Source organism: Durio zibethinus, chromosome 17, assembly GCF_047325235.1.
Source record: "Durio zibethinus cultivar Kanyao isolate XHJ-2024 chromosome 17, ASM4732523v1, whole genome shotgun sequence".
Lineage (NCBI taxonomy): Eukaryota > Viridiplantae > Streptophyta > Magnoliopsida > Malvales > Malvaceae > Durio > Durio zibethinus.
Window position 1 is genome coordinate 24,897,770 of NC_143178.1, and position 22,491 is coordinate 24,920,260.

General features: G+C 29.4%; 2 protein-coding genes and 2 pseudogenes across 8 annotated transcripts; 2 read left to right on the forward strand and 2 right to left on the reverse strand.

Moving 5' to 3' along the window:
- Positions 1-4,481: 4,481 nt before the first annotated feature.
- Positions 4,482-5,671, reverse strand: LOC111289954 (ethylene-responsive transcription factor 2-like). Its single transcript, XM_022881322.2, has one exon. The coding sequence runs from the start codon at positions 5,436-5,438 to the stop codon at positions 4,653-4,655; it is 786 nt and encodes a 261-aa protein (XP_022737057.2). The 5' UTR covers positions 5,439-5,671; the 3' UTR covers positions 4,482-4,652.
- Positions 5,672-12,140: 6,469 nt separating this feature from the next.
- On the forward strand, positions 12,141-13,631 carry LOC111289967 (ethylene-responsive transcription factor ERF105 pseudogene; annotated as a pseudogene). Its single transcript, XR_016329415.1, has one exon. The product of XR_016329415.1 is annotated as an ethylene-responsive transcription factor ERF105 pseudogene (transcript).
- Positions 13,632-14,816: 1,185 nt separating this feature from the next.
- On the reverse strand, positions 14,817-21,990 carry LOC111285559 (alpha/beta-Hydrolases superfamily protein). Of its 6 annotated transcripts, XR_016329418.1 has the most exons (13): positions 21,656-21,990; positions 21,055-21,122; positions 20,673-20,743; positions 20,305-20,547; positions 19,763-19,926; positions 19,593-19,648; positions 19,438-19,490; positions 19,220-19,343; positions 18,777-18,874; positions 18,525-18,648; positions 18,408-18,444; positions 17,180-17,300; positions 14,817-16,234 (listed from the first exon to the last, which is right to left on the reverse strand). XR_016329418.1 is itself a non-coding variant. In XM_022875081.2 (10 exons), exons 1-10 carry the CDS (start codon positions 21,790-21,792, stop codon positions 18,577-18,579), a joined length of 1,086 nt encoding a protein of 361 aa, XP_022730816.1. In that variant the 5' UTR covers positions 21,793-21,990; the 3' UTR covers positions 18,217-18,576. The 6 variants fall into 6 exon arrangements, 3 of the variants coding, with proteins under 3 accessions (XP_022730816.1, XP_089602868.1, XP_089602867.1); XR_016329416.1 differs by having other exon boundaries at positions 18,408-18,648; XR_016329417.1 differs by lacking the exons at positions 14,817-16,234; positions 17,180-17,300 and having other exon boundaries at positions 18,217-18,444.
- Positions 15,581-16,450, forward strand: LOC111289975 (ethylene-responsive transcription factor ERF107 pseudogene; annotated as a pseudogene).
- Positions 21,991-22,491: the final 501 nt, after the last annotated feature.

Sequence of the window (22,491 nt, forward strand, 5' to 3'; positions counted from 1 at the left end):
TAAAAATTGGTAACCTTGAACCCTTGGCTTTTTCATAAGCTCCAAGATGGCCTAAAATATTATTCAGGGTAATTCATCAATAATTTAGTTTTATAGTAATATATATGTTGATATAAATCACCCTGAAGACCAGCACTTTGCTGAAATTTGAAATTCTCAAAGATTTCAGAAATCCATAAAGGAATAAAGATTACATCAAGACCTGACCTCACCAATTTTATTCATATCGCACTGGCAATTGGCTTGAATAACCTTCAAAGAAATCGTTGTTCATGCCAATTCACAAAATAAACAGATTATAACAGTCTTCTTAATTTATGAATCGCCAAGAACACAATCAATTTGTCTGAAATCAGAATGCTGAAACTGTGATGATATCAACAAAATGAAACCAGAATTTATTTATATATTTTTTCCAGGGATAAAACAACCATACAAAGAGAAAGTTCTTCATCACACATCATCAAGGAGATACAAGGCTTAATGATGAAATACCATGAACACGAGCCCCTTATGTTTGTCTCTCCTTGATAGTATGTCATGAACATGAGCCCTTATGTTGTTTTGCATGCAGAAGCAGCAAAAGAGATGAGAAATCCTTGTCTCCTATCTGCTGGTATTTATAGTCTTCAAATCAAGTCTACCAAACGCTTAATTTTTTGGTTAGTAACGTGTGATCTTGTTTTGGAAAGCCGAGAAACTTTTTTCTAGCATTTCTTGAATTTTGCTTTGAAAACGCGATTCGTGTGTCCAAATTCATGGAAGTTGGGATTTGTTTCCTTGTATATTCTTTCCTTTTGATTCTAACAATATTTCTTTCATTGCCAAAAGATAAATTCAAACATCTAATGAAATTCCCCCATGTAAATTAAGATTTGATCCAAGCCATCAATTACCTAAATTTAATATGTAAATATATACAAGTATTGGTTGGATATCACATTGGAAAGCTTTGGTTAACCCATTAAAAGAGATATATGTAAGCAATGCCCAATTTCAAGGGATTCAATTAACATTGGATCACCCAAATTTTGTTATTTGGAGAGGAAAATTAAAGATTAAAAATGGTAGTAAATAAATCCTTTCCATTTCCATTATTTTGCATTTTTATAATTAGATTTGAGCATTTTAGATGGATCCAGGTCAAGCGTGAAATGGGCTTAGAATCCAACTTGACTCTCAAGTCAACCCAATTTACCTTACGTAGCAGAGTATACAGGTTCAATTACAAGTCTTTAAGATGCATTAGTCATGTTTAGTACACAAAATTATTATAAAATATGATAAAGTAATATTATAAATAAGATTAAATTAAATAACATCATCTAATTTTATATTTGATATATGCAAAGATTATGATAAAATTATTTATTTATTTATTTATTAAACTTATTCTTCTTCAAAATTTATGCAATTTAACTTATTAATATAATTTTTAAAGATATAATTAGACATGTAAATTTAATCCCATAAATTAAAAGAATTCTTTTTTACTTAGGAAGGATTAAATAATCCTAAACCAAGAGGATATTAATCCTCTTTGTAATCACTATCCTTCTCTTTAGATACAAATCAAATATGATATAAGATGATTATCATTCTATCCTATCAATAATATTATACATCAAACATGATCTTAGTAGATAAGATTATGATAAGATTATGATAAGATAAAATCAAATGATATTATGAATAAAATTAGATTAAATAATATCATTTTATCTTGTGTTTGTTGTGTATAAAAATTAAATAAGGATAATTTTTTTATTAATCGAAATTATTATTTTTTAAAATTTATATAATTTAAATTATTGATATAATTTTTAATAATATAATTAAACATATAATTTTAATTTCATAAATTAAAAATAATTTCCTTACTTGAAAAAATTGAATCATTCTTTATCAAAAGGATACTTAATTCTTCTTACAATTTTATTTTTTAAATACAAATTAAATATGATATATAATAATTATCATCTTATTCAATTTATTATTCTATATACGATAACCTTAAAGTTTTAGCTTCATTGAACTCCGAGCAATTTCATTCCTGGTAAATTTCATTATTTTGGATGTAATGATCAGTATATAGCTGATGGTTTGGGAAGTGGGTAGCCTTCGTTGGAAAATTTTTCTTCAGGATTTATCAAGGAAATATCTCTATTATTATTATTTTTTATAATTTATTATACTTGAACTAAGTACCACTAGTAATTCCTCCACTAATTATTATTTCGGAATAAAGAGAGAAGAACTTTGAAATGTGAATAAAAGAAAAAAGAAAAAGAAATGAAAGTTACTTTGGGGCTTGAAGCTGTGTCAGTGTGAAACGATGACTTACCTTAATTTATTCCTTTCATATTTACTTAACCACTTCCATCCTTTTCATTTGTAAAGAAACAATGAAAGGAAAGATTCAAGAAAAGATACAATGAAGATTAATCAGCTCCAACATGTCAAAATATTTTTGGTTTTATACCTGAAAAAAAAAGAAAAAATCTAATGTTTTAAATGTCTTTTTTTTAATCTTAAACGTGGTTGGTAGACAAGAAAAAAGAGAAGCAAAAGGATTAAAGTTAAAATGTTGGAATATTTTTAAACAGATGTCTTGTCTGGTTTTGGAAAATGCCAACTTATTTTGTTGAACATCCACAGACAGGAACGTTTAATTGACAAGCGATATACAGAGTCTATTTGATTTTTCAGATTTTATTCTTTTCATATGCCTACTTTAATACTTGACTGCAATTCAATTCTGCAGAGTCTTGCTTTCCCATATCACCCCATTTTCCAAAAGCCAGGAAGAAATTTTGGGCATCCTTTCTACCAAACATTAATTCAGTAACATTTCCTTTTCAGTGACGAGATCTTCATGTAATCTTTGCAGTTGTTTTTCAGATCAAGTAGAAATTCTAGTTAATTTTTTTATATAAATAAATCTTAATCTAAAAATAAAAAATATATATTATAAATATTATAATTTAAAATTTAGATTTACTAAATGTTATTTTTAAAAGTAATTACATGAACTATTGAATTAAGTTTAGAATTCGAAAATTCTAATTAATTTTGCATACAAGTTTGGTAAAGTCTATACTACATGTTTGTGTTGTTGACATTTTCACAGTGTACTACTCTTCATAAATTACTTTATGAGCTCTTGAATTGTTTCAATGTTTCCAGTGCAAGAGAGAACAAAGCCTGTTTCCTTAACATTTGTTGTTCAGATCTCTATTACAGGGTATGTTTTTCCCCAGATAAATTTGTCTGTCATCAGCTGACTAGCTTAAGATGGAATAATGGTGATGGTGCATTGTGGAAATTTTATCATAAAGAGCAGTCAGCTGGTCATAGATAGGACCTAATTACGTTGATGTTAAGGGAAACGATTATTTCTCCCCTTGACTAATTTCTCATTCTGAGTCACATTTTATGTGATTTCTTCAAAAATAAAACCCATCCCTGGCTTTACTGATAAGGGTTGATACAAGTAATTAGGATTTAGGGTCTAAATACAAAATTATCTAAATTTAAATCTCATAATTTTTTGTTAATAAATGTTTTGCAAATTCAAAAAATTTTAAAAAATTCGTAAATTAATGACAACACCAGTCCAATGACATATCGGGAAAATTGTCCATTACCATTTAGCAAAACATCTCAACCACCAATTAACATGCCTATATTAATTAGAACCTTATCATAGGTACCTTCGTTGCCCCAATCACAAAGATTATAGGTTTAATACTAGCCTAATGCTGAGATCTGTCTAGTAACATGAAGGATCATTATCCACTAAATTAATTTATAACTTATTAAATCGTATATCAATAGTAAATTTTTTATTATTTTAACTTGAGTCTTAAAAAAAATATATCTGACTCGATCTTAAATTTTAAAAAAAAAAAATCACATAATTTATGTTATATATATAGATAAGAATAAGACCTACCAGTGAAGTTGTGATTCATGAGGTGTGTAACTATTACCTTTTGGTTGCACATAAGTTTTTTTTAATAAAGCATAAAGCTAGTTTCAAGCATCCCCAATAGTTTACTCCTCATTGCCATTAATTGGTAATGCTCAACTTTATCCACACTCAATCTAAAATGTATGTAACCCTTCATATATTCATTCATTTTTCTCATGAAGATTACACTTGACCACAGGCTCTTAGCCCAAGTGGTTAATGGTCAGGTAAACTCCCATTGAGGGCGAGTATCGCCTTGGGTTCAATTCAATATTTCAATCCCCGATGAAATCTACTCTGCACAGGTTCATTTGCTTATCCTCTCATGTAAATCTGGTATTTCAAATATCATAAGATAATATTTATCTTATGATATAAATATAACAAAAAATAATAAAAATAACATGATTTAAAATTTTAATAATAATTATATATAAATTTGATAAAATAAAAAAATATTTTATATTTTTATATCAATACAAATTGTAATATATAATTTTATATAAATATATAAATATTAATATTTTATATGATATATATACATAAATCCTTAGATCTTTGAAACAAAAAGCAAAGACTTTTAATGCACTCAAAAGTTAAAAGCTCGTATAGTTTAGTTTTAACTCTTTCTATTCACACCGTCGTCGCACAACAAACAAACAGAGAAAAAAGAAGGCTTTTAATTCACCAATAACCGTTCCCCAACAGGCATTGGCGGCATTTCATGTCCCAATTGAAACATAGTCAATCCCCTGTCTCTCTCCAACTCGGTCTGGTTACCTGCCAAGCTTTTCCTTCTCTTAGGAGAAGAACTTTTGTACAAGGCCGGCTCATGTTCCCGGCGCTTACCGGTGACTCTGACAGGCTCAGACTCATTGTTGCCAATCCTATGTGGGAAATTAAGCAAAGCCCTGGAACCACGAATTTTATAAGCAGCTTGATCATAAGCCAAAGCAGCTTTCTCAGCAGTCTCGTAAGTGCCCAGCCAAACTCTTGCCCCATTCTTAGCCGGGTCTCTGATCTCTGCCGCGAATTTCCCCCATGGCCTTTGCCTAACTCCCCTGTAATGTCTCCCCTTAACCACTTTCTGATTCCTATTTCGAACGCAGTTTTCCTGTTTTCCCATAAAGAAAGTGCTTCCATTTTCACTACTTAGTCCCATGAAAGCGCTTCCAAATAACATTTGAGTTGCAGCAGCTACAGGTTGAGTCAACCCCATTGGGTTTACTGGCGTCATCACCTCAGGCTCGGCTTTAACGGCAGCTACCACCGTTAAATCCGACGGAGACCAACCAAAGTTAAGAGCTTCGTGAAGGGAGTTATAGATGATCATGTCCTCAGAGTCATCAACTTTCAAGGGCAAATCGCCCCACTGTTCCGTTAAACAAGAGTTGAGACAACTAAAACTTGAATTTCGAGCATATTGATGAGAAATGCTAAAAGCACACATACTAACCTCGTTCATTCTATACAACTTATACGGTTTTAGACTAAATTAACTTTGATAAGCAAAGAAAACGAAGAAAGAAAAAGAAAGAGATTAATAATGAATAAAATTAAGAAAGACACGAGGGTATTTATAGAAAAAAAAAAAGTGAGAGATTAGTAAATGATATGAAATTTGTAAAATGCAAGAGGGCAAATTGGAAGGGAAAGGGAAGGCATTAGTTCGTGTGAAACACATGATGGATGTTGGATTAGATGAGGGGAATATGATGTCCGACCCTTACATCAGCTTATGTAATAATGTTGTATTAAGGACAGAACAGGATTGGTTTTAGTATGTTACTTGCGGGTGATGAATGGCCTACTTACACCAATGGAATCATAGTAGCTGTGCATAGGAAGCAATGAGGATAAAGTCGTTGTTTAATTTTTGTTTTTTTTATTTGGCAATCATGAAGATATTATTTCATTGCGACTTAATAAAATCAATCGATATTCACAAGAGATAAGGGAAGAAATTTCATTTTCTTGTTAATCATGATTAGGTTTTTATAAATAATGTTTCAAATAAAATTATATTTAAACAAATTTGAAAATATATTTGAACATATTACCAAAAAAATAAATACATTTTGAAAAACGTTTGATTCAATTGAAAATGTATATGTTTTATTATTTAAAAAGTTAGATTTGAATTTTTTTTATTTCTATTTTTTATATATTTTTTTAATTTAAAATTTATGCTTTTATATTAAAAACAATTAAATAAAAGCTAATTAGAAATAAAAAATTATAATTACAAATAGTGTAAATGATATACTTTTTGGAATTAAAAAATTAAAATATTTTATCAACAAATGATTGATTCAATCGATTAATTTTATTTTTTTCGATAAAAAAAATTTTGAATTTGAATCCTGTCAATGATTACTTATTAAGATTATATCGAATGTACGATTTATAATCATTTATCTTAAACTATCAGATATGATATATTTTATTTTGATATAAAAAATTAAACAATTTATAAGATATTTTAAGATATTTTGATTTTAAAAACAAAGAAAATTAACATATCTTCTTCGTCTAAGGAAAAGACACAAACCATTGAGCCAAATATCCTTATCTTTAAAGATTTTTCCAATAAAATAAAGTATCGATTGTGATATGGCTTCTTATTTATTGCACATTAATTAATTGGTTAGGAAGTCCAAGGGGAAGATAAAATATGAAAAAAAAAAAAATTTACAAATATTTTATTTTTATCTTTTTCTTCGTTACTAGATAGAATGAATTATTAATATTAATATTACTATTATTTTCATATTAAATAATTGCGACTTGCCATATATATAAATAAAATGCTTTAGCAACATGTTCCTTAAGCAAAAAGTATTTTTGATACAAAATATTTTAAATTCGAAATTTAATTTAATTAATAATTTAATCTTGATTTCTCTAATCGGAAAATTAATTTCCTCAAATCCAATTACAAGATTTAAAGCATTAAAGACTATAATCATGATCATATATTGTGGGTGGATAAGAAATTTAATCACCCTAATCTCTGATTAAGATATAAAAAAGCATGAAAAAAAAACAACATATGTTACTGAAATATGAAAGCAAAAAATGCCACTAAGATAAGTAGGACCCAATTGCAAGTCCTTTTCATGCTTTTCCTTGAGCAACTTGTCCAAGGAAATAAAGTTAATTTTACCAAGATAGGATAGAAGTGAGGGCAATTACAATTTATAATACCACAGAACACTTCGATTAGATTCATCAGCCATATATGCCCAATGTTTTTTTTTTCAAACTCGAAATTTTTAATTATTAAACTAGCATCTTATTAATATATTTTCACTTCCTTTTATATAAATGAGGCCGTATTTTATAAATATAAATAAAATTATAAATATTAAAATTATTAAATATTATTTTTTAAATTAAACTCTTGATTTGATATTTGTCTACTAAACTTAATTTTATCTGATTAAATTAATTAATTAATTAATTAAGACTTTACTGTTTAAGTGGTCTTTTTCCTTATGCTTTTTCTCTATTGTTTTTCTACGTGGAAACTCCATTGGAATTCTTTCCACGAGTTGTTTTCTCGATCATGTTTTTGAGCTCTTAAAACGTGCGTGTTTCCCATTACGAAGAAAAGGTTTTGGAGTGCGTTGTTGGAAAGAAGATGATATTAAAGAATTGTTGATTACTTCAAAGAAAATCTTCTGTTAGTGCTCATTACAATTTGGTGCAACTCGTTTTTCATATATTATATTACATTTTTATTTATCAAACACATTTTCATTAAAAATAAATGATAAATGATAAATGATAAATATTTTTAAATAAAATGAAAAATATTTCTTGAACTTTTAGCTATTTTATTTAAATTTAACAAACTTTAACATATATATATATAGTATTTCCTTTATATCATTTTATTTGATTATTTTTTATTTGGATGTCTCAAAATTGTATTCTTTTTATTTTTTTAACATCTAAAACTTTTTTTTTAGATTTTAAAATTTATTTTTTAGATTTTTTTTTTATTTTTTGACGTTGAAAATTTTGAAACTATAATTTTACAAAAAATTTTAAAATTTAATATTAAATATATTAAAATTAAAATTTATTTTTAAATTCTGTAAAAATTAATACCACTTAAATAATTTGAAATGGAAGGACTATATAAGATAATGATGAGTTTGATAAAAGTTATTATTCTAGCCACTTTAATACCTTTCCTTTTCTTTTACTGAAGTTATTGCTTTGTTATTGGAAAAAAAATAATGGAATGTGACGGTGATCTTTAGAAAATTAAAATTTTAATTCCGGTGATTAAAATTTAATTTTTTAATAATCTCAAAAATAAAAATGATCATGATTTTAACCAAAAAAAAAAACCCATTTTTTAACAAAAAGTGTGTTATACTTCTATCTAACAAAAATATATATCTATTTTGTATTTTAATGAAATAATTAACAAGGGGGAAGAGAAAGAGATATTTAACTAGGATGAAATATTTTTTTTATTTCTACATTTAAGCCATAATGAAAATTCAAATAATAATTTAAGGCATGAAACAATTTTTTTTTTTTTTTTTTAAAGTATGAACCTGGGGAGAAATTTCGTCGTCAACAACATTCAACCGTTGCAACAAAACGCACGGCTTGGTCAAGCATTGACTCTTCAATAACTTTGTCTGTGTTGTTTTATTGGTTGAGGTGGCGTGCGGTCGTGGTCATCCCTTCGCCTGCGTACCTTCCACGACCCTCATGGCTTTCGATTATTTACTGCCATTGCCATTGTTAAGTTCATTATTTATGTGAAATTAGTAAAATTTTTTTTATTAAAAGTGATTTAATAAAAATAAAAATAAATATTTAAATCGATAAATAAAAAAAGCTTCGTTATTAAGCATACAAAATTTAAATAATTAATAAATTTTAATATTTTTCATTTAAATATTAAAAATTTTGATAAAATTTTTGTAATTGAATAGATATTAATCAAAATTTATTAATTAAAAAACATATAATCTATAAAAATTTCTATGTATATTAAAGTTAAATTTTGGTTTGATGCACAACTAAGCTTACTTGTTGTAGACGACCACACTATAGAATTAATATAGAGGGGTTGATTAAGACTGCTTGCTTTGTAGATGATAAGTAATGTGGTATATTTATTAGTCTTTAAACTTATTATAATATATATAATTAATTAAATAAAATAATTAAATTCATGGACAATGAAATTTTAACCTAAGATATTAAAATTTGAAGACTTTATCTTTATCATTAAATCAAAATTTCATTATTTCTTTACAAGTATTTATCTCTTGAACATAGATATTATAAAAAAAAAAATACTAGAATCGTATTATATTAAAAAACTGAATTAAAAATTAAGCATATAAGCTTGAGTTTGACTAATCAAATAAACAAATATCAATTTATCCTTAATCGATCAAGAATTGAATTTGTAATTGCTGCAAGTTATTATTTTAATTGTAAATATGCAACTGAGACAATAACTATGCATGTTGAGAAAAAATTTTCAATTAATGTCGATCGCTTCCATCGCTGTCAAGCTAATCAATTTTTGTTTCTTTCTTTTCTTTGAAGTAAACATCTTGACAAAGAAACGCTAACCAAGTGACCATTTATGTAGAACATATTGGCGCCCACAGGTCCATTAACTGCTTTCCATAAAAGCTTTGATCTGCAGTCAGGATTTTCAAAGCAAGTTGATCATGAAAGTCACCTGCTTGCACAAGTGGGCGTTTTGCAGCTCCATGCAGGGCAGGTTCGTTTCTTGTGTTGATTTGAAAGTGGAAAAACTTCTCTTTTTCTCTCACATGCTCCAATCTCCGTAGTCAGCAATTCAAACCACATGAATTTTGAATAGATTAGTCCCCAGAGTCAAAGTCAAGATTACAAGTTTTATCTATAAAGGTCATAACTCCAGTACTCCATTTTCAATTCAACAGATAGAGTAAAGGATTTTTCATTTTTTTATATTATACTTGATGAATATTTTAATATATTTTTATTTTTATTTAATGAATATGGATAATCATTATATCTATAACTTAAAAAAATTAAAATTTTTTTTTTAAAATTTTTCTTTTTTATATTTAGATAATTATGTTATAAATATATATTAATATATATTTTTCAATAAAAATATATTAGTTTTAATTAATTTAAAATAATAATTTATATTATTTAATAAAAAATTTATTTACTAAATATATATAAATATTTATAAGGTATAGATACGAAATAAATATTATATTTTCATTTTTATTTTTATACATATAATATAATTTTTATTTTTATTTTCATTTAAATAAAAAATTAATTTTTTTATTAAGTATGTATAAGATTGATATCTTTAATTAGCTATGTCATCTAATTTTGGCTCTCTTACATATTCTGCAACAGCACTTAACTGATAAATCTACAAATTAATTCCATTGTGGGCCTTATTTTTAGATTTAACAAAGGGAAATTAAAGCTTTGCTAAGGGAAAAAAGAGACCATAAAGTTGAATTAATTTTTAGAGTATTTTGTTTAACTTAATCCACGATTCTGACAACAGTATGAACGAATGTCAATAACTGAGAGAGCAGGGCACCCACACATTCCACTTCTTGTCGGCATGGTAGACAGGACAAGTGGGTATTGTCGTTTGAGCAAATAGATTTCTAATTTGCATGGTAGACAGAACAAGTGGGTCAAGAATTGACATATAATAAATAAAAAATTCAAATCCGAACAAATATAAATTTTTTTTTTAAGAATGAGTTTTGTTTATACCAAAAATTAATTAACCAAAACAAGAAAAACAATACTAGCAACTTGGTTGCGATTTTAGGACAAACAGAATTTTTTTTTTTTTTTTGAAATTAACAGATTGGCTAGCTTGATAAGGTTGGATTGGATAAGTCTGAAACCAGTGGCTGGCATCTATTTTATAATCTACTATATATATTATATATATCTCAAATTTAAGATGACAATCTTCAATTAGTATGACCAAGTCATAAGTAATGTTTAGTTTAATATAACTTATATTATATTTAAGTATAGACCAAGTAATCAATAAAAAATTCTGTTTAGAACTTTGCTATGGTTTTTATTTTCGGATAATTAAAATTTATTTATCCAAAAGAAAAAAAAAAAAAAAGGAAAACCTGCTGTAAAACAATTAGGGAGCTAAAATCTTCTCTTTCAGTACTCACCAATTTATAAAAGTTGCTTGTTGACTAGTTTAAGAATTAATTACATTTCAAAAAGGTGGTAATTGAAAGTCTAAAGACATTTGAAACGGTAATATCTTTTTTTTTTTTGTTGAATGATCACAGTCAAAAAAACGTTCTCCAGGCTAAACTGTCAACATTTCTCAGTAAAATACACTATCCAACAGTTTCAAAATTTAAGAGTTACATGTGATCTGATCTCTTCCGAATTATATTTTATAATTGACTTTTCAAAAATTTAGTAATAAATAAACGTAATGAAATCTGTCAAATGAACTTTGAATCTTGGAAGTCCACAGCTTATGCATTTGTCACGTTCCTGAAGTGGCGTAAAAAATTTTTCATATCGATTGAGTATGAAAATTAATTTTAAAATATAAAAGTTTAATATTATTTTTTATGAGATATTTTTTATAAAATAAAATCATAAAATTAAAAAAATTAAAACAGATAATATCTCATAAGAATATAAATCATGATAGATAAATTAATCTAAAATATTATATGAGTGTATATTTAGATCTTGAAGTCGTATGAGCCTGAAAATTAAATTTCAACTCGTGATAAGTGATATCATAATTAATTTTGAAGGTATTAATAATATGTCACTGAAAATGATGGATCCTCATTAGAGTGAAAAAAAATATCACGATTTTAAATATTAAAATTAATCTTAAAATATAAATGTTCACATTATTTTTTTTTTGTGAAATATTTTTTATAAAATAAAATTATAAAATTAAAAAGACTAAAAAAAATAATACTTCATAAAAATATAAATCATAACAAATAAATTAATTTAAAATATGCGTACATATTCAAAATTTAAAATCGTATGAATATGAAGATTGAGTTTCGACATGTAAACGCACCGGTCTTTGCACTTTTCTAAACTAATCTCTCAAGATAAAACATCCCCGGTTAGACATGATTACTGTTGATTAGAGGGGGGATTCTTTAATATTGCAATCATAGCGTACAATCTAACGTATTACAGGTTCCAGGCAGAAGCACCCTGGAAGAATAGTTTGTAAAAGTTATGGCTAAGGGATCCTCCACAAATGTAAAGATTCCCAACAATAATTAAGAAAGAGCTTCCAGGGTCTATCCTGGAAGCTCGTGTGAAATCTCCTCTTCTTTTTTCATGAACTAGTTTTTCTTGCCTTAAATACTAACCACGGCACACCCTTCTTTCCACTCAAATCAGTTTCCTCAAGTCTCCAACTTCCAATTTTCACTTCAATTTCTCTCTGGAAAACGTTAACTACCTTTCCCAAATGACATCTTCCAAAGAAACATCAGCCTTGGAACTCATCAGGCAACACCTCTTTAGCGACTTTGCTTCCATGGAAACCTTTCTTTCGAATCTCAATCACTGTACTTCCAGGGTGGAGACTGCTCAAATCCCACAATTCCCTGATACGGATGTAATATCCAAGCTACCTGATCAGATCAACCGAACTGAAGTCCATAGCCCAAACCAGCTAAAACAATCTACTCTCAGCCAGCGTCGTCCTTCTGTAAACGTGACAATCCCACCAGCAAATGTTAACATAAGCTCAAAGCCAGCTGCAGTTGAATCATCATCAGACTCTAACGAGAAAAGACACTATAGGGGTGTCAGGAAACGACCATGGGGCAAGTTCGCAGCTGAAATCAGAGACCCTAACAGGAAAGGCGCAAGGATTTGGCTTGGAACCTTTGACACCGCCATAAAAGCTGCAAAAGCTTATGATAGAGCTGCCTTTAAGCTACGTGGAAGTAAAGCCATACTGAACTTCCCCCTTGAAGCTGGACAATCAAAGTCCGCAGAGTCTGAATTAACTGAGGATTCATTTTCAAGGAAAAGGAGAAGAAAGGAAGAAGAAGAAGAAGAAGAAGAAGAAGAGTGCCTGGAAAGTAAAATAGTGAAAAGGGAGAAGGTAAAGGAGGAAAAGGTAGTGGATATGGCGGCGGCAAAGGAGACGGTAACGTTGACGGAAAGTGTAACGCCGGGAGTTTGTTTAACGCCATCAAATTGGACAGGGTTTTGGGATAGTGAATATATGAAGGGAATATTCAGTATCCCTCCGTTATCTCCGTTATCTCCTCATCCATCGTTTGGGTGTCCTAGGCTTGCGATTATGTAAATCGTGGAGGGATAAGGCTTTTGATGGGTTCCAAACGCCGTGTACTAAGGCTGCATTTTGGATTCAACCGTACCTTCACTGGAGTTGCGTTTGTTTTGAAAGTTAGTGATCAACGCATCGAACTTTCATTTGAATGTATAATCTTAGATGCGAAAATGAGCATTTTTTCACTGAAAGTTTTAGATCCAGCCAACAATCATCTTTTTATCCTTTTAATTTGGCTTATTTTCTTTCTTTTTTATTTTAATTTTAAAAAAATTATAAAATAATTCTAATTTAATATAATAAAATTGCTATTTAATATATTATTGTTATTTTTTATTTTTATTATTTATTTATTAACAAATTATAATTTATCATAAAAGTACTTTTTTAAATTTTTTATTATTTATGAATTTTTATAAGTTAAATAATTTAAAATTTTATTACATATAAATTTTAAATTAATGTCTTTAATGATTAATTTTTATTATATTAAAATTCATCTCATTATTATAGTTGTATTTATATTCAAATATATAATTTTATTATTATAATAATTAATTTTATTTTTATTATTATTTTTAATCTCATTCAATTAATTTTGATGATCATTTAAATGAATTTTAAATCAAAAAAATTTTACGGACGTGGTCGGTTGAATTATACAAGATGGACACCAAAAGGGAAAGTTAAGCGTTAAAACAATGGAAAAAATTATTAGTGCACATAAAGTAGAGTATAGCATTCAAAAGGATCGCCTAAGCCTAAGCTTTTTATTGATTGAAATTGTATTTGTTTTTTGATTTATTTATTTAATGAAATTGTTTTCGTTTGATCGTTCGAAATTCCCTATGTATGGTTAGAATGTAAATCAATAAATATTTTTTGTTTAAAAATTTTGTGAATAAAATATTTTTCTGGCTTGCATTACTTTCGAGATTTTGCAGCCAAAAAAAATATTAATTCCTTTTTCATAGTTATGTAATGATTGTGAATTGTAATCGAACATTTGATTTAATAATAAATATACTTAGATTTATTCGGTACAATTTTTTTTTATATCATAGTTTGCTTAGTAACTTAATAATTTATCCATTTGAGGTTTAAGAAGGATATTTACTAATAAAAAAAGTATTATAATTTTTTTTATTAAAAACTATCAATAAATAATTAAAAATATTTAAACATTTAAATTAAATTGATATAAAAGATCGATTTGATATATTTAATATTACATCAATTCAATCATATTATTATTATTTTTCATAAAATTTTCTTTTTTTTTATAAATATGAATATTTAGATACTATTATTTCATTACATCTTACTCAAATTTTTTACTATTATCTCCTTTCAACTTTTTTATATCGATCTCTAATTCGTATATCAAAATATAAATATAAAAAATATTTTTTATTTTTATTTTTAATCGCTCTTTTCTTTTCTTATTTTTTCAAAAATATCATCAAATTGGAGTTTGACACAAACAATTTAATTATCTACTTATGAAAAGGGCAACTTTAATTTATTACTATGGAAATGCATAAATTATGCCAACATTTAAGATTTAACATTCATGTCAAAGATCAAATCTTATGCTCGCAAAAGGATGCCGTGACAGGTTGAAGCTTTCGCATTGTGACACATGCATACATGTAGCATAATTTGGGCAGGGTACTTTGCAAGTAGCAGCGCAGCTTCACATTGCTTTGCATCTGGTCGTTTTACACTTAAATTAATGATTGAAGCTGCCAAATAAAATGCAAGAACCTTTAAAGAGTTAGTTGCCTGTGCAGCCCTCCAAGTAATCCAGTTGCAAAGAGTTTTGTCTCCGAATTTGTTGCATGCCCACACCTATACATGCCTCCTTTACACCACAGCTGCTATGGATGCTTTGCACAAGTTGGATTGTTGGAAGGTCACAGCCCAGAACATATGATAAAACATGGACGATCTTTCTCACTTCTGCATAGTACCAACTTGAAACATTCCTTTAAAGGTCCCCATTTTTGCCTTAATAATGTAATAAGAGAAAATCATCCGTTTCCAGCACATAACTTTGGGTGAAAGATCCCCTCTCCAAGCACCGTGGACAATCCAAAACGACAATAAATTTCAGGTGAGTCCCACACTAGAAAATGAAGGATGCCAATTTCCAGGGCAATTGCAAGGGGGAAGCTTGGATATTTTCTTTCCCTTTATAAATATCCTAACTCACTCTCACTTCTGAAGTCATCCGCTTTCTTTAAATTCCTGAAGACTTGAAAAAAATGGCCACCCTCGAAGAATCAACAACACTTGAGTTCATTCCACAGCACCTTCTCGGAGACTTTGCCTCCGCAGATGCTTTTATAGCTGGCCTTGATTTTGGTCTCTCTCAGCTACAACCCATCATGGAACCTGAACTACCTCAACTTGACTCTCCCATATCCGACCCAAATTACCAAATCCCTGAAATCTTCAGCTATGACATAAAACCTGACGTTCTTGATTTGGAATCTCCAAGTTCTTTCATTTCAGGGTCAAAACTGGAGCCAAAGGTGTCACTTTGTGACGAGACAAGACATTACAGAGGGGTCCGGAGAAGGCCATGGGGCAAGTTTGCTGCGGAGATCCGAGACCCTAGCAGGAAGGGAAGTCGGATATGGTTAGGTACTTTTGATACTGATGTTGATGCTGCCAAAGCTTATGATTGCGAAGCATTTAAACTGAGGGGTCACAAAGCAATATTAAATTTTCCACTAGAAGCTGGAGAGGCTAGCCCACCAGTTTCTACGGGTAGGAAAAGGAGAAAAGAGAAGAGAACTCAGTTGCCGGAAAGTGACATCATGTCACCGGAAAGTAGTAAGCTGACTTGGGAAGTGAAGAAGGAAGAAGAGCATGAGCTTGATGATCAGAATCAACTGTCCGTCTGTCACCGTTAACTAGAAAACATGTTACGGAGACATGTTAGATAATGTGAACAAGGATAAGCTGTAACGTAAGGTCCATGATTAATGTCCAAATCACAGGGAAACTTGTTGTAAGAGCAAAATGATGACGTAAGAGCAGGACCCTGTTTTACATAAATCTTATGTAAAATTGCAGTTAAAATTTGTGGAGAAGATCGTGGCACGATGATGTCCATGAGTCTTGACTTATCGTCTGTTCCTATTTTTGTGTTTGTTTTCTTTCTTTATTATGTTTTGAGAGCAGGATGGGGTGATGAAATTTGTTTTCTTTTGTCCGAAAATTGTCAATGCCTGATAGTGACCTCAATGGCTGCTAGTACTAGATAATGATGGCTGGATGTGCAGGTATTTCAATGCAAATTCATTTCAAAATCCTGTTCAACAGTGGAAAACAATGATTGAAGTCTAGATATTTTTGCGGGCAATCTTTTGCTAATGCAAATGACTGAATCAGTCTCATAAATGGTTTTGACTTGAACCAAAGTTTCAGTTTGTTTCCAAATCAAATATCTGATTGAACATATCTAACTTCACAAATGGATATTTCAAATGTTTGAAAAAGAAAATACTAAATCAATAAACGTATAGTTGCTCCAAGGATGTTAGTGGTTAAAGCTCAAGATTTTCTTAAGCTAGGTTTAGATTTGGATTTTACTGTAATATTAGTTCAATTAAAATGTCAATTTTAATAAAATTTATTTAATATAAAATTTTTAATCAAAATTATAATAATTTTTTAATTACAATTAAATAATTTTTATTATTAATTTAAATATGAAATCAATATGAAATCTTTGAAGATAAAAACGATTTTTTCTTGATGTTTTTCAAAAGATTTAATATTCATCTAATAATTAAAGCAAACTTCTAAAGAGTCCATTTTTATCTTTTCAATATAACAGAATCACCAAAACTTACCTCAAACCCCAAAACTGCCTTTGACAAATCTGGGCGAAGACAAAACCATGTCAGGCCACGCATTTAGCTGAATCTAAAAGTCACCTTATGTCCAGATCAGACCATGGCCCGCATCCATTTCCTATAGATGACGATACATTAACCAGTTGTAAGTGACAGAGATAGACAAACGCCCAAAGAGGAATGTTGAAAGAGGATAAGCTTTGGAGAGAGGAAAGGCAACCGGTAACTCCATGGAAACAAATTTTCGACCAATATTTTTTTGTGAACAAATGCTGAATTTAAAGCTGTTACGAAGGTTTTTAAAGACAATGAAATTAAGAAACGGAGGAGCTGACGTACGGGACAACAGTTTGGTGACTTGACTTTGACTGTCTGTCTGTAACAGGCGGTTTAGACGTTTAGCTACTAGGCAGTCAACATTTTAACTCTAGCTTTTATTTTATTTCTGATCGATTTTTTTTTTCTTTTTAAAAGTGCGCTATGGTTTTTTTTAATTAAAAGAGGTAAACTTGAATGGCTGATAAAGGAATTTATTATTAAAAATAAATTAAATTTAGTTTAATATAATAATTATGAGTTTTTATTGAATTAATTTTTTTATATTTAAACATATCAAAAGTCGAATTTGAATTTTTCAAATTAAAAATTCAATATTTTATTAACAAAACACTTAACTTCGACAACATCCACTCCCACATCAAAACACCACAATCCAAAAATTCAATATTTCTATTAGCAAAACACACATCTATTTAACTTCGGTCACATCCATTACCATATCAGAACAATCCTCTGCTACCATTGTAAGTTTTTCTCTCTAACAAAACATCCTCAAATTTTAAACTCAACTCAAGAACTCAGTTCATATAATCACTTTTAAAGAAATAACATCTAACAAATTTAAATTTTAGTAATTGTAACTCTTTCACTTATTATCAGGCTATAATGTCTTTTATAACAAAAAAATAACTTGCTCAAATTTTAGAAGTTTTCCTCTTAAAGAAGCAAAATAGAAATTATCAAAGGCTTAATCGTTTCATCAAGAAATTATTAAGCAGAACCTTTCATGTAAATTGTAAATTACCAAATAATTTGTTTACAGCACAACAGAAAAAGAAGTAATAGTGTAAATATATACTGTTGGCACATGTATGCAACATAAAATTATTAATGATGAATGAAAAAAATTTCTTCATGACTGCTGAATTAATCACAGTTATCGTACCATTGCCGAGAACTGACGGAAGTATTGATCCATTCAACTGCAACGGACGGGATTTCAAGCACTGACCCTAACAGTCAAATGAATAGGAAATCTCAGTAGTAAATAATCTTTATTTACCTAAGAGAATATAATATTCGCGAATATGATGAGTATTTCTAAGACCAAAGGTTCAAGTGAGAAAATGATCGATCATATGCTGGATGACATCTCCACCATCTATATGCATAACTTCATCTTTAACCTGTAAAACGTGCATAATAAGAACTTGCTCCTTCAAACGAAATAAAATAAAAAGTAGATTTTGACTAGATAAAACCTTTCCTTAAACTCCAGACAGATCGATAAATAGAGAGAGGGAGAGAGAGGGACCTGTATAACACTATGAGCAGCAAATCTCAGTCTACTACTGTGAAAACTAACATCTATTTTTTCCCACGAAACTCGGGATAGGCCTCTCACCAGTTCCTCTGCACAACATTATCCAATTAATGGAGTTGTAAAGTTTGGAAACCATCAAAAGAAAGTAATACAAGGTAATAGAGGGAAGAAGCAGGCAAGTAAGAACAATTACTCATGGGAAATTGATTAAGACCGAAAGAAAACCATTTGGCTGCATTGGCAATTAAATTAATAAAGGAAGTAATTGAAAAATAGTCAGACAGAAGAAAGTGACAAAAAATAATACAGAATAGAAGATAAAATGTATTTTGGGCAAGCAAACTAGTGAACTTGGAATGCTGAAGGCAACCAACAAAAGCAAACTAAACTTAGCAAGTGTACAGGTTCTTCTTAAAGTCAGAAATTGTGTATACCTTCTAGCTTGTCAGATGAGCCATCATCCTCCGTTGAAATAGTTTCATACTGATCAGCATCACAGGCCTTGCAGTGTTCTTCATACACGATATGTGGATATGTTTCATTAAAAGATTCCTCCCACTAATAACAAGACAAATATTCTGATCATCAACTTCTAACCAAAAGAGTTGCAAACATGAAATCAAATGAAAAAAGTTCACAAAGATGATAATACCTTTGGCAGTTCACTATCCCGTCTTATCGATGATGTTCTCCAGCCCACAATATCTTTACAATATTTCATTAACAAAGACAAAACCAATCAAACTTAACAAAAATATGGAATAGTTGAAATTTAAAAAATTTAAACGGATCATGGAAAAAGGATACGGTCATAGCCCACATTGGAATATAGCACCCGACGTTTGAATAAACGCAATGCAGACCTGCATAAATGAATTTACTACTATTTCAGTCATCTTACAAATCCAGACCTCAAAGTAAGACATCTCAAGTAACTTTACACAGAAGCAATTTAAACAAAGATGAAAGTTGCATACATGAAATAAAACTCATCATAATCTTCCAACATCCGCTTAAGCAGTGGAGGCTTTCCTTCATCATCATCGGTAAGAAAAAGGTGCCGACCTGTTCTTTTAAATATCCAATGAATAACACAACTTGCAGCTTTCTCAAAAGCAGTTACCCCAAAAAGAAATGGTACCTGTAAACCAAACATTTTACAGTGACAATAAGTAAAGATAATTAAACAATGGCTAATATCCTTGACATGCCAACACTGATGAGAGATAATACATCACATAACAAACAACGTAAGTCATAAAAAAAAAAAAAAGTATGTTGTGTTACAAACAACACAACATATGCTGCAATCAACAAACTACTGGAAACAGAAACTCATATACAACAACAACCTTTCAGAAGCAGCTTAGTTAGAGAATACACTCTGTAATAACCATATACAACATAGTGATCTTTGTGTGTGTGCAAAACTGTGCACATATGAGTGACAGAGAGCAAGAGAGAAATAATATGTTTTGGCTATTACATGCATTTACATTTGTTAATACAAAAAAGCTACCTGCTTATTACCCCTTGAACCAAGATGAGGAGATGCAACAGTGATGAAGTTCATAGCTTCCAGGCCACCAATTGTACCCATCGGTTCCTCCTTGCATCCATTACCTGATGTATCCTCTTTAACCTCTTCCTTAGGTGGTCTATAGAGTCTCCCAATTGCATATCTGGCCACCAGTCCTCCCACAGAATGTGCAACAAAGGAGATCTTGCGTAAATTTGGCTTTTCTTGAATAACATCAATGACCTAACATTCAAACATTTTTGTTGATAATAAATCAGAATATGCAATTGATACTCTAATATTAAAAGTAATAAATTTAATTGATTTTGATGACTCAAATATAGGGTCATTATCAAATATGCACTAACCTCCTTTACCAATCGTTCACCCATTACATCTACACCATCTAAAGTCAGCTTAGACATATTCCTTTCACTGCCTGCAGAAAATGTTTATCAACCAAGTAAAATCGAGCAGAAAAACTTCAGCCAGAAACTTAAATATCAACATGCTGATCTTGAAAACTTCAATACTTAATAGCTTAGTAAAAAATAAAGAAAAAAACATGTTTAAAAGAGTAGTTTTAGAGCAATCCAGAAAACCAAATTAATGGTTTTTGATACCACTATGAATCCATTGATGGTTCCATCATCCTTAACAATCTAAAGAAGATATGAACAAGAAACAAACATACCAAAGCAGCAACAAGCGCCAGCAAAACAGGATGGTGCCTAAACAAAAACTACTTACAATGGACAAATACTTTATCGGGTAACCTTTTAACAAATTGCTCAGCTCCGAACTTCCAATCTGAAGAACTGCACAAGCAAGCACACAACCAGGGCCAAAACCCCTTTCAGGATAACTTCTAATAATATTATTAATAATACAATAATACTAATAAAAAATAAAATTGAACACGATTTAACACCACAAGATTGAAAATTTCCATGTAAATAGGAAATGATGCAATGCAATGGCCATGATATAACATACTCAAACCTAACAAATTTTCAGTTCAAATGCAGCATTTATTGAGTCAATCTCAGAATCAAATTATAATTTAATTACTTCAAATTAAACCGATTACAATCAAGCGGAGAATAAAATATGAGTAAATCATGACACAAATCATAAGTAATTAACCATAACACAGTAAGCTAAATCAAGCATCCAAAATCCAATTCAAAAGAACGAACATAACAAAATTGAATATCTCAAAAGCATAAAATATGAGTAAATTATGACACAAATCAAAGTAATTAACCATAACATAGTAAACTAAATCAAGCATATTCAAAATCCAATTCAAAAGAACGAACATAGCAAAATTGAATATCTCAAAAAGGACCTGCCGAGAATTCCGTGGACCATGATAACAAGATGATCAGCTGATAAAGAATCAGAATCTTTACAACTCCAAACATCGCGACTGCCATTCACCGACTCCGTCGAGCAAATTCCGTTCGTCACGACGTCGTTTTGCATTGTTTAGTTAGTTAATTCCTTAAATTATATATTTACAGTGCCGTTCAACGTCACCTCGTAAGTAATAAAATCAACAACAGAAGCATGAATTTGAATAGAAAGGAAATGAAATTTTGTTTTGGAGACGATCGAAGATTCCCGAGAAAAAAAATCGATTGGAAAGAGAGAAAGTGCGAGAAAAATCAGATGAGAGGTGTCAAGGAAGAAACTGAAAGCGAAGGATAATATAATAAAGGAAAGACGTAGCAATGCCACAACCAATTGGAAATTTTTGAAAATTAAGCAATGAAATTATAATTTTTTTTTTTTGAAAAAAAAACCTTTTCACTGTTGGAAATAATGAAAATGCCCATTGTTTAAAGAAATTTTTGGATTAAATGGAAATTGGAAAATTAAACTGAAAGTAAAAAAAAAAAGAATTTCGCTTTTTTTTTTTTGTTAAATAAGCGCGTTAATTGTACTCGCTTTCGGGTGATTCTTTGATATGGATAGATGTGACGTGGAAAAAAGTAATAAGTCTACTCGCTACTGTTGGCCGACAAATAATATTTTAATAATTTTAAATTCTGATAACCGTGAATAATTTTTTTACTTAATTAAAATGTTAAAAGTTATTTAAATAAAATTTTTTTACCTTATATAAATGATTATGGAGGAAATTAATTAATATTAAAATTTTGGGTTTTTGTGTTAATTTGT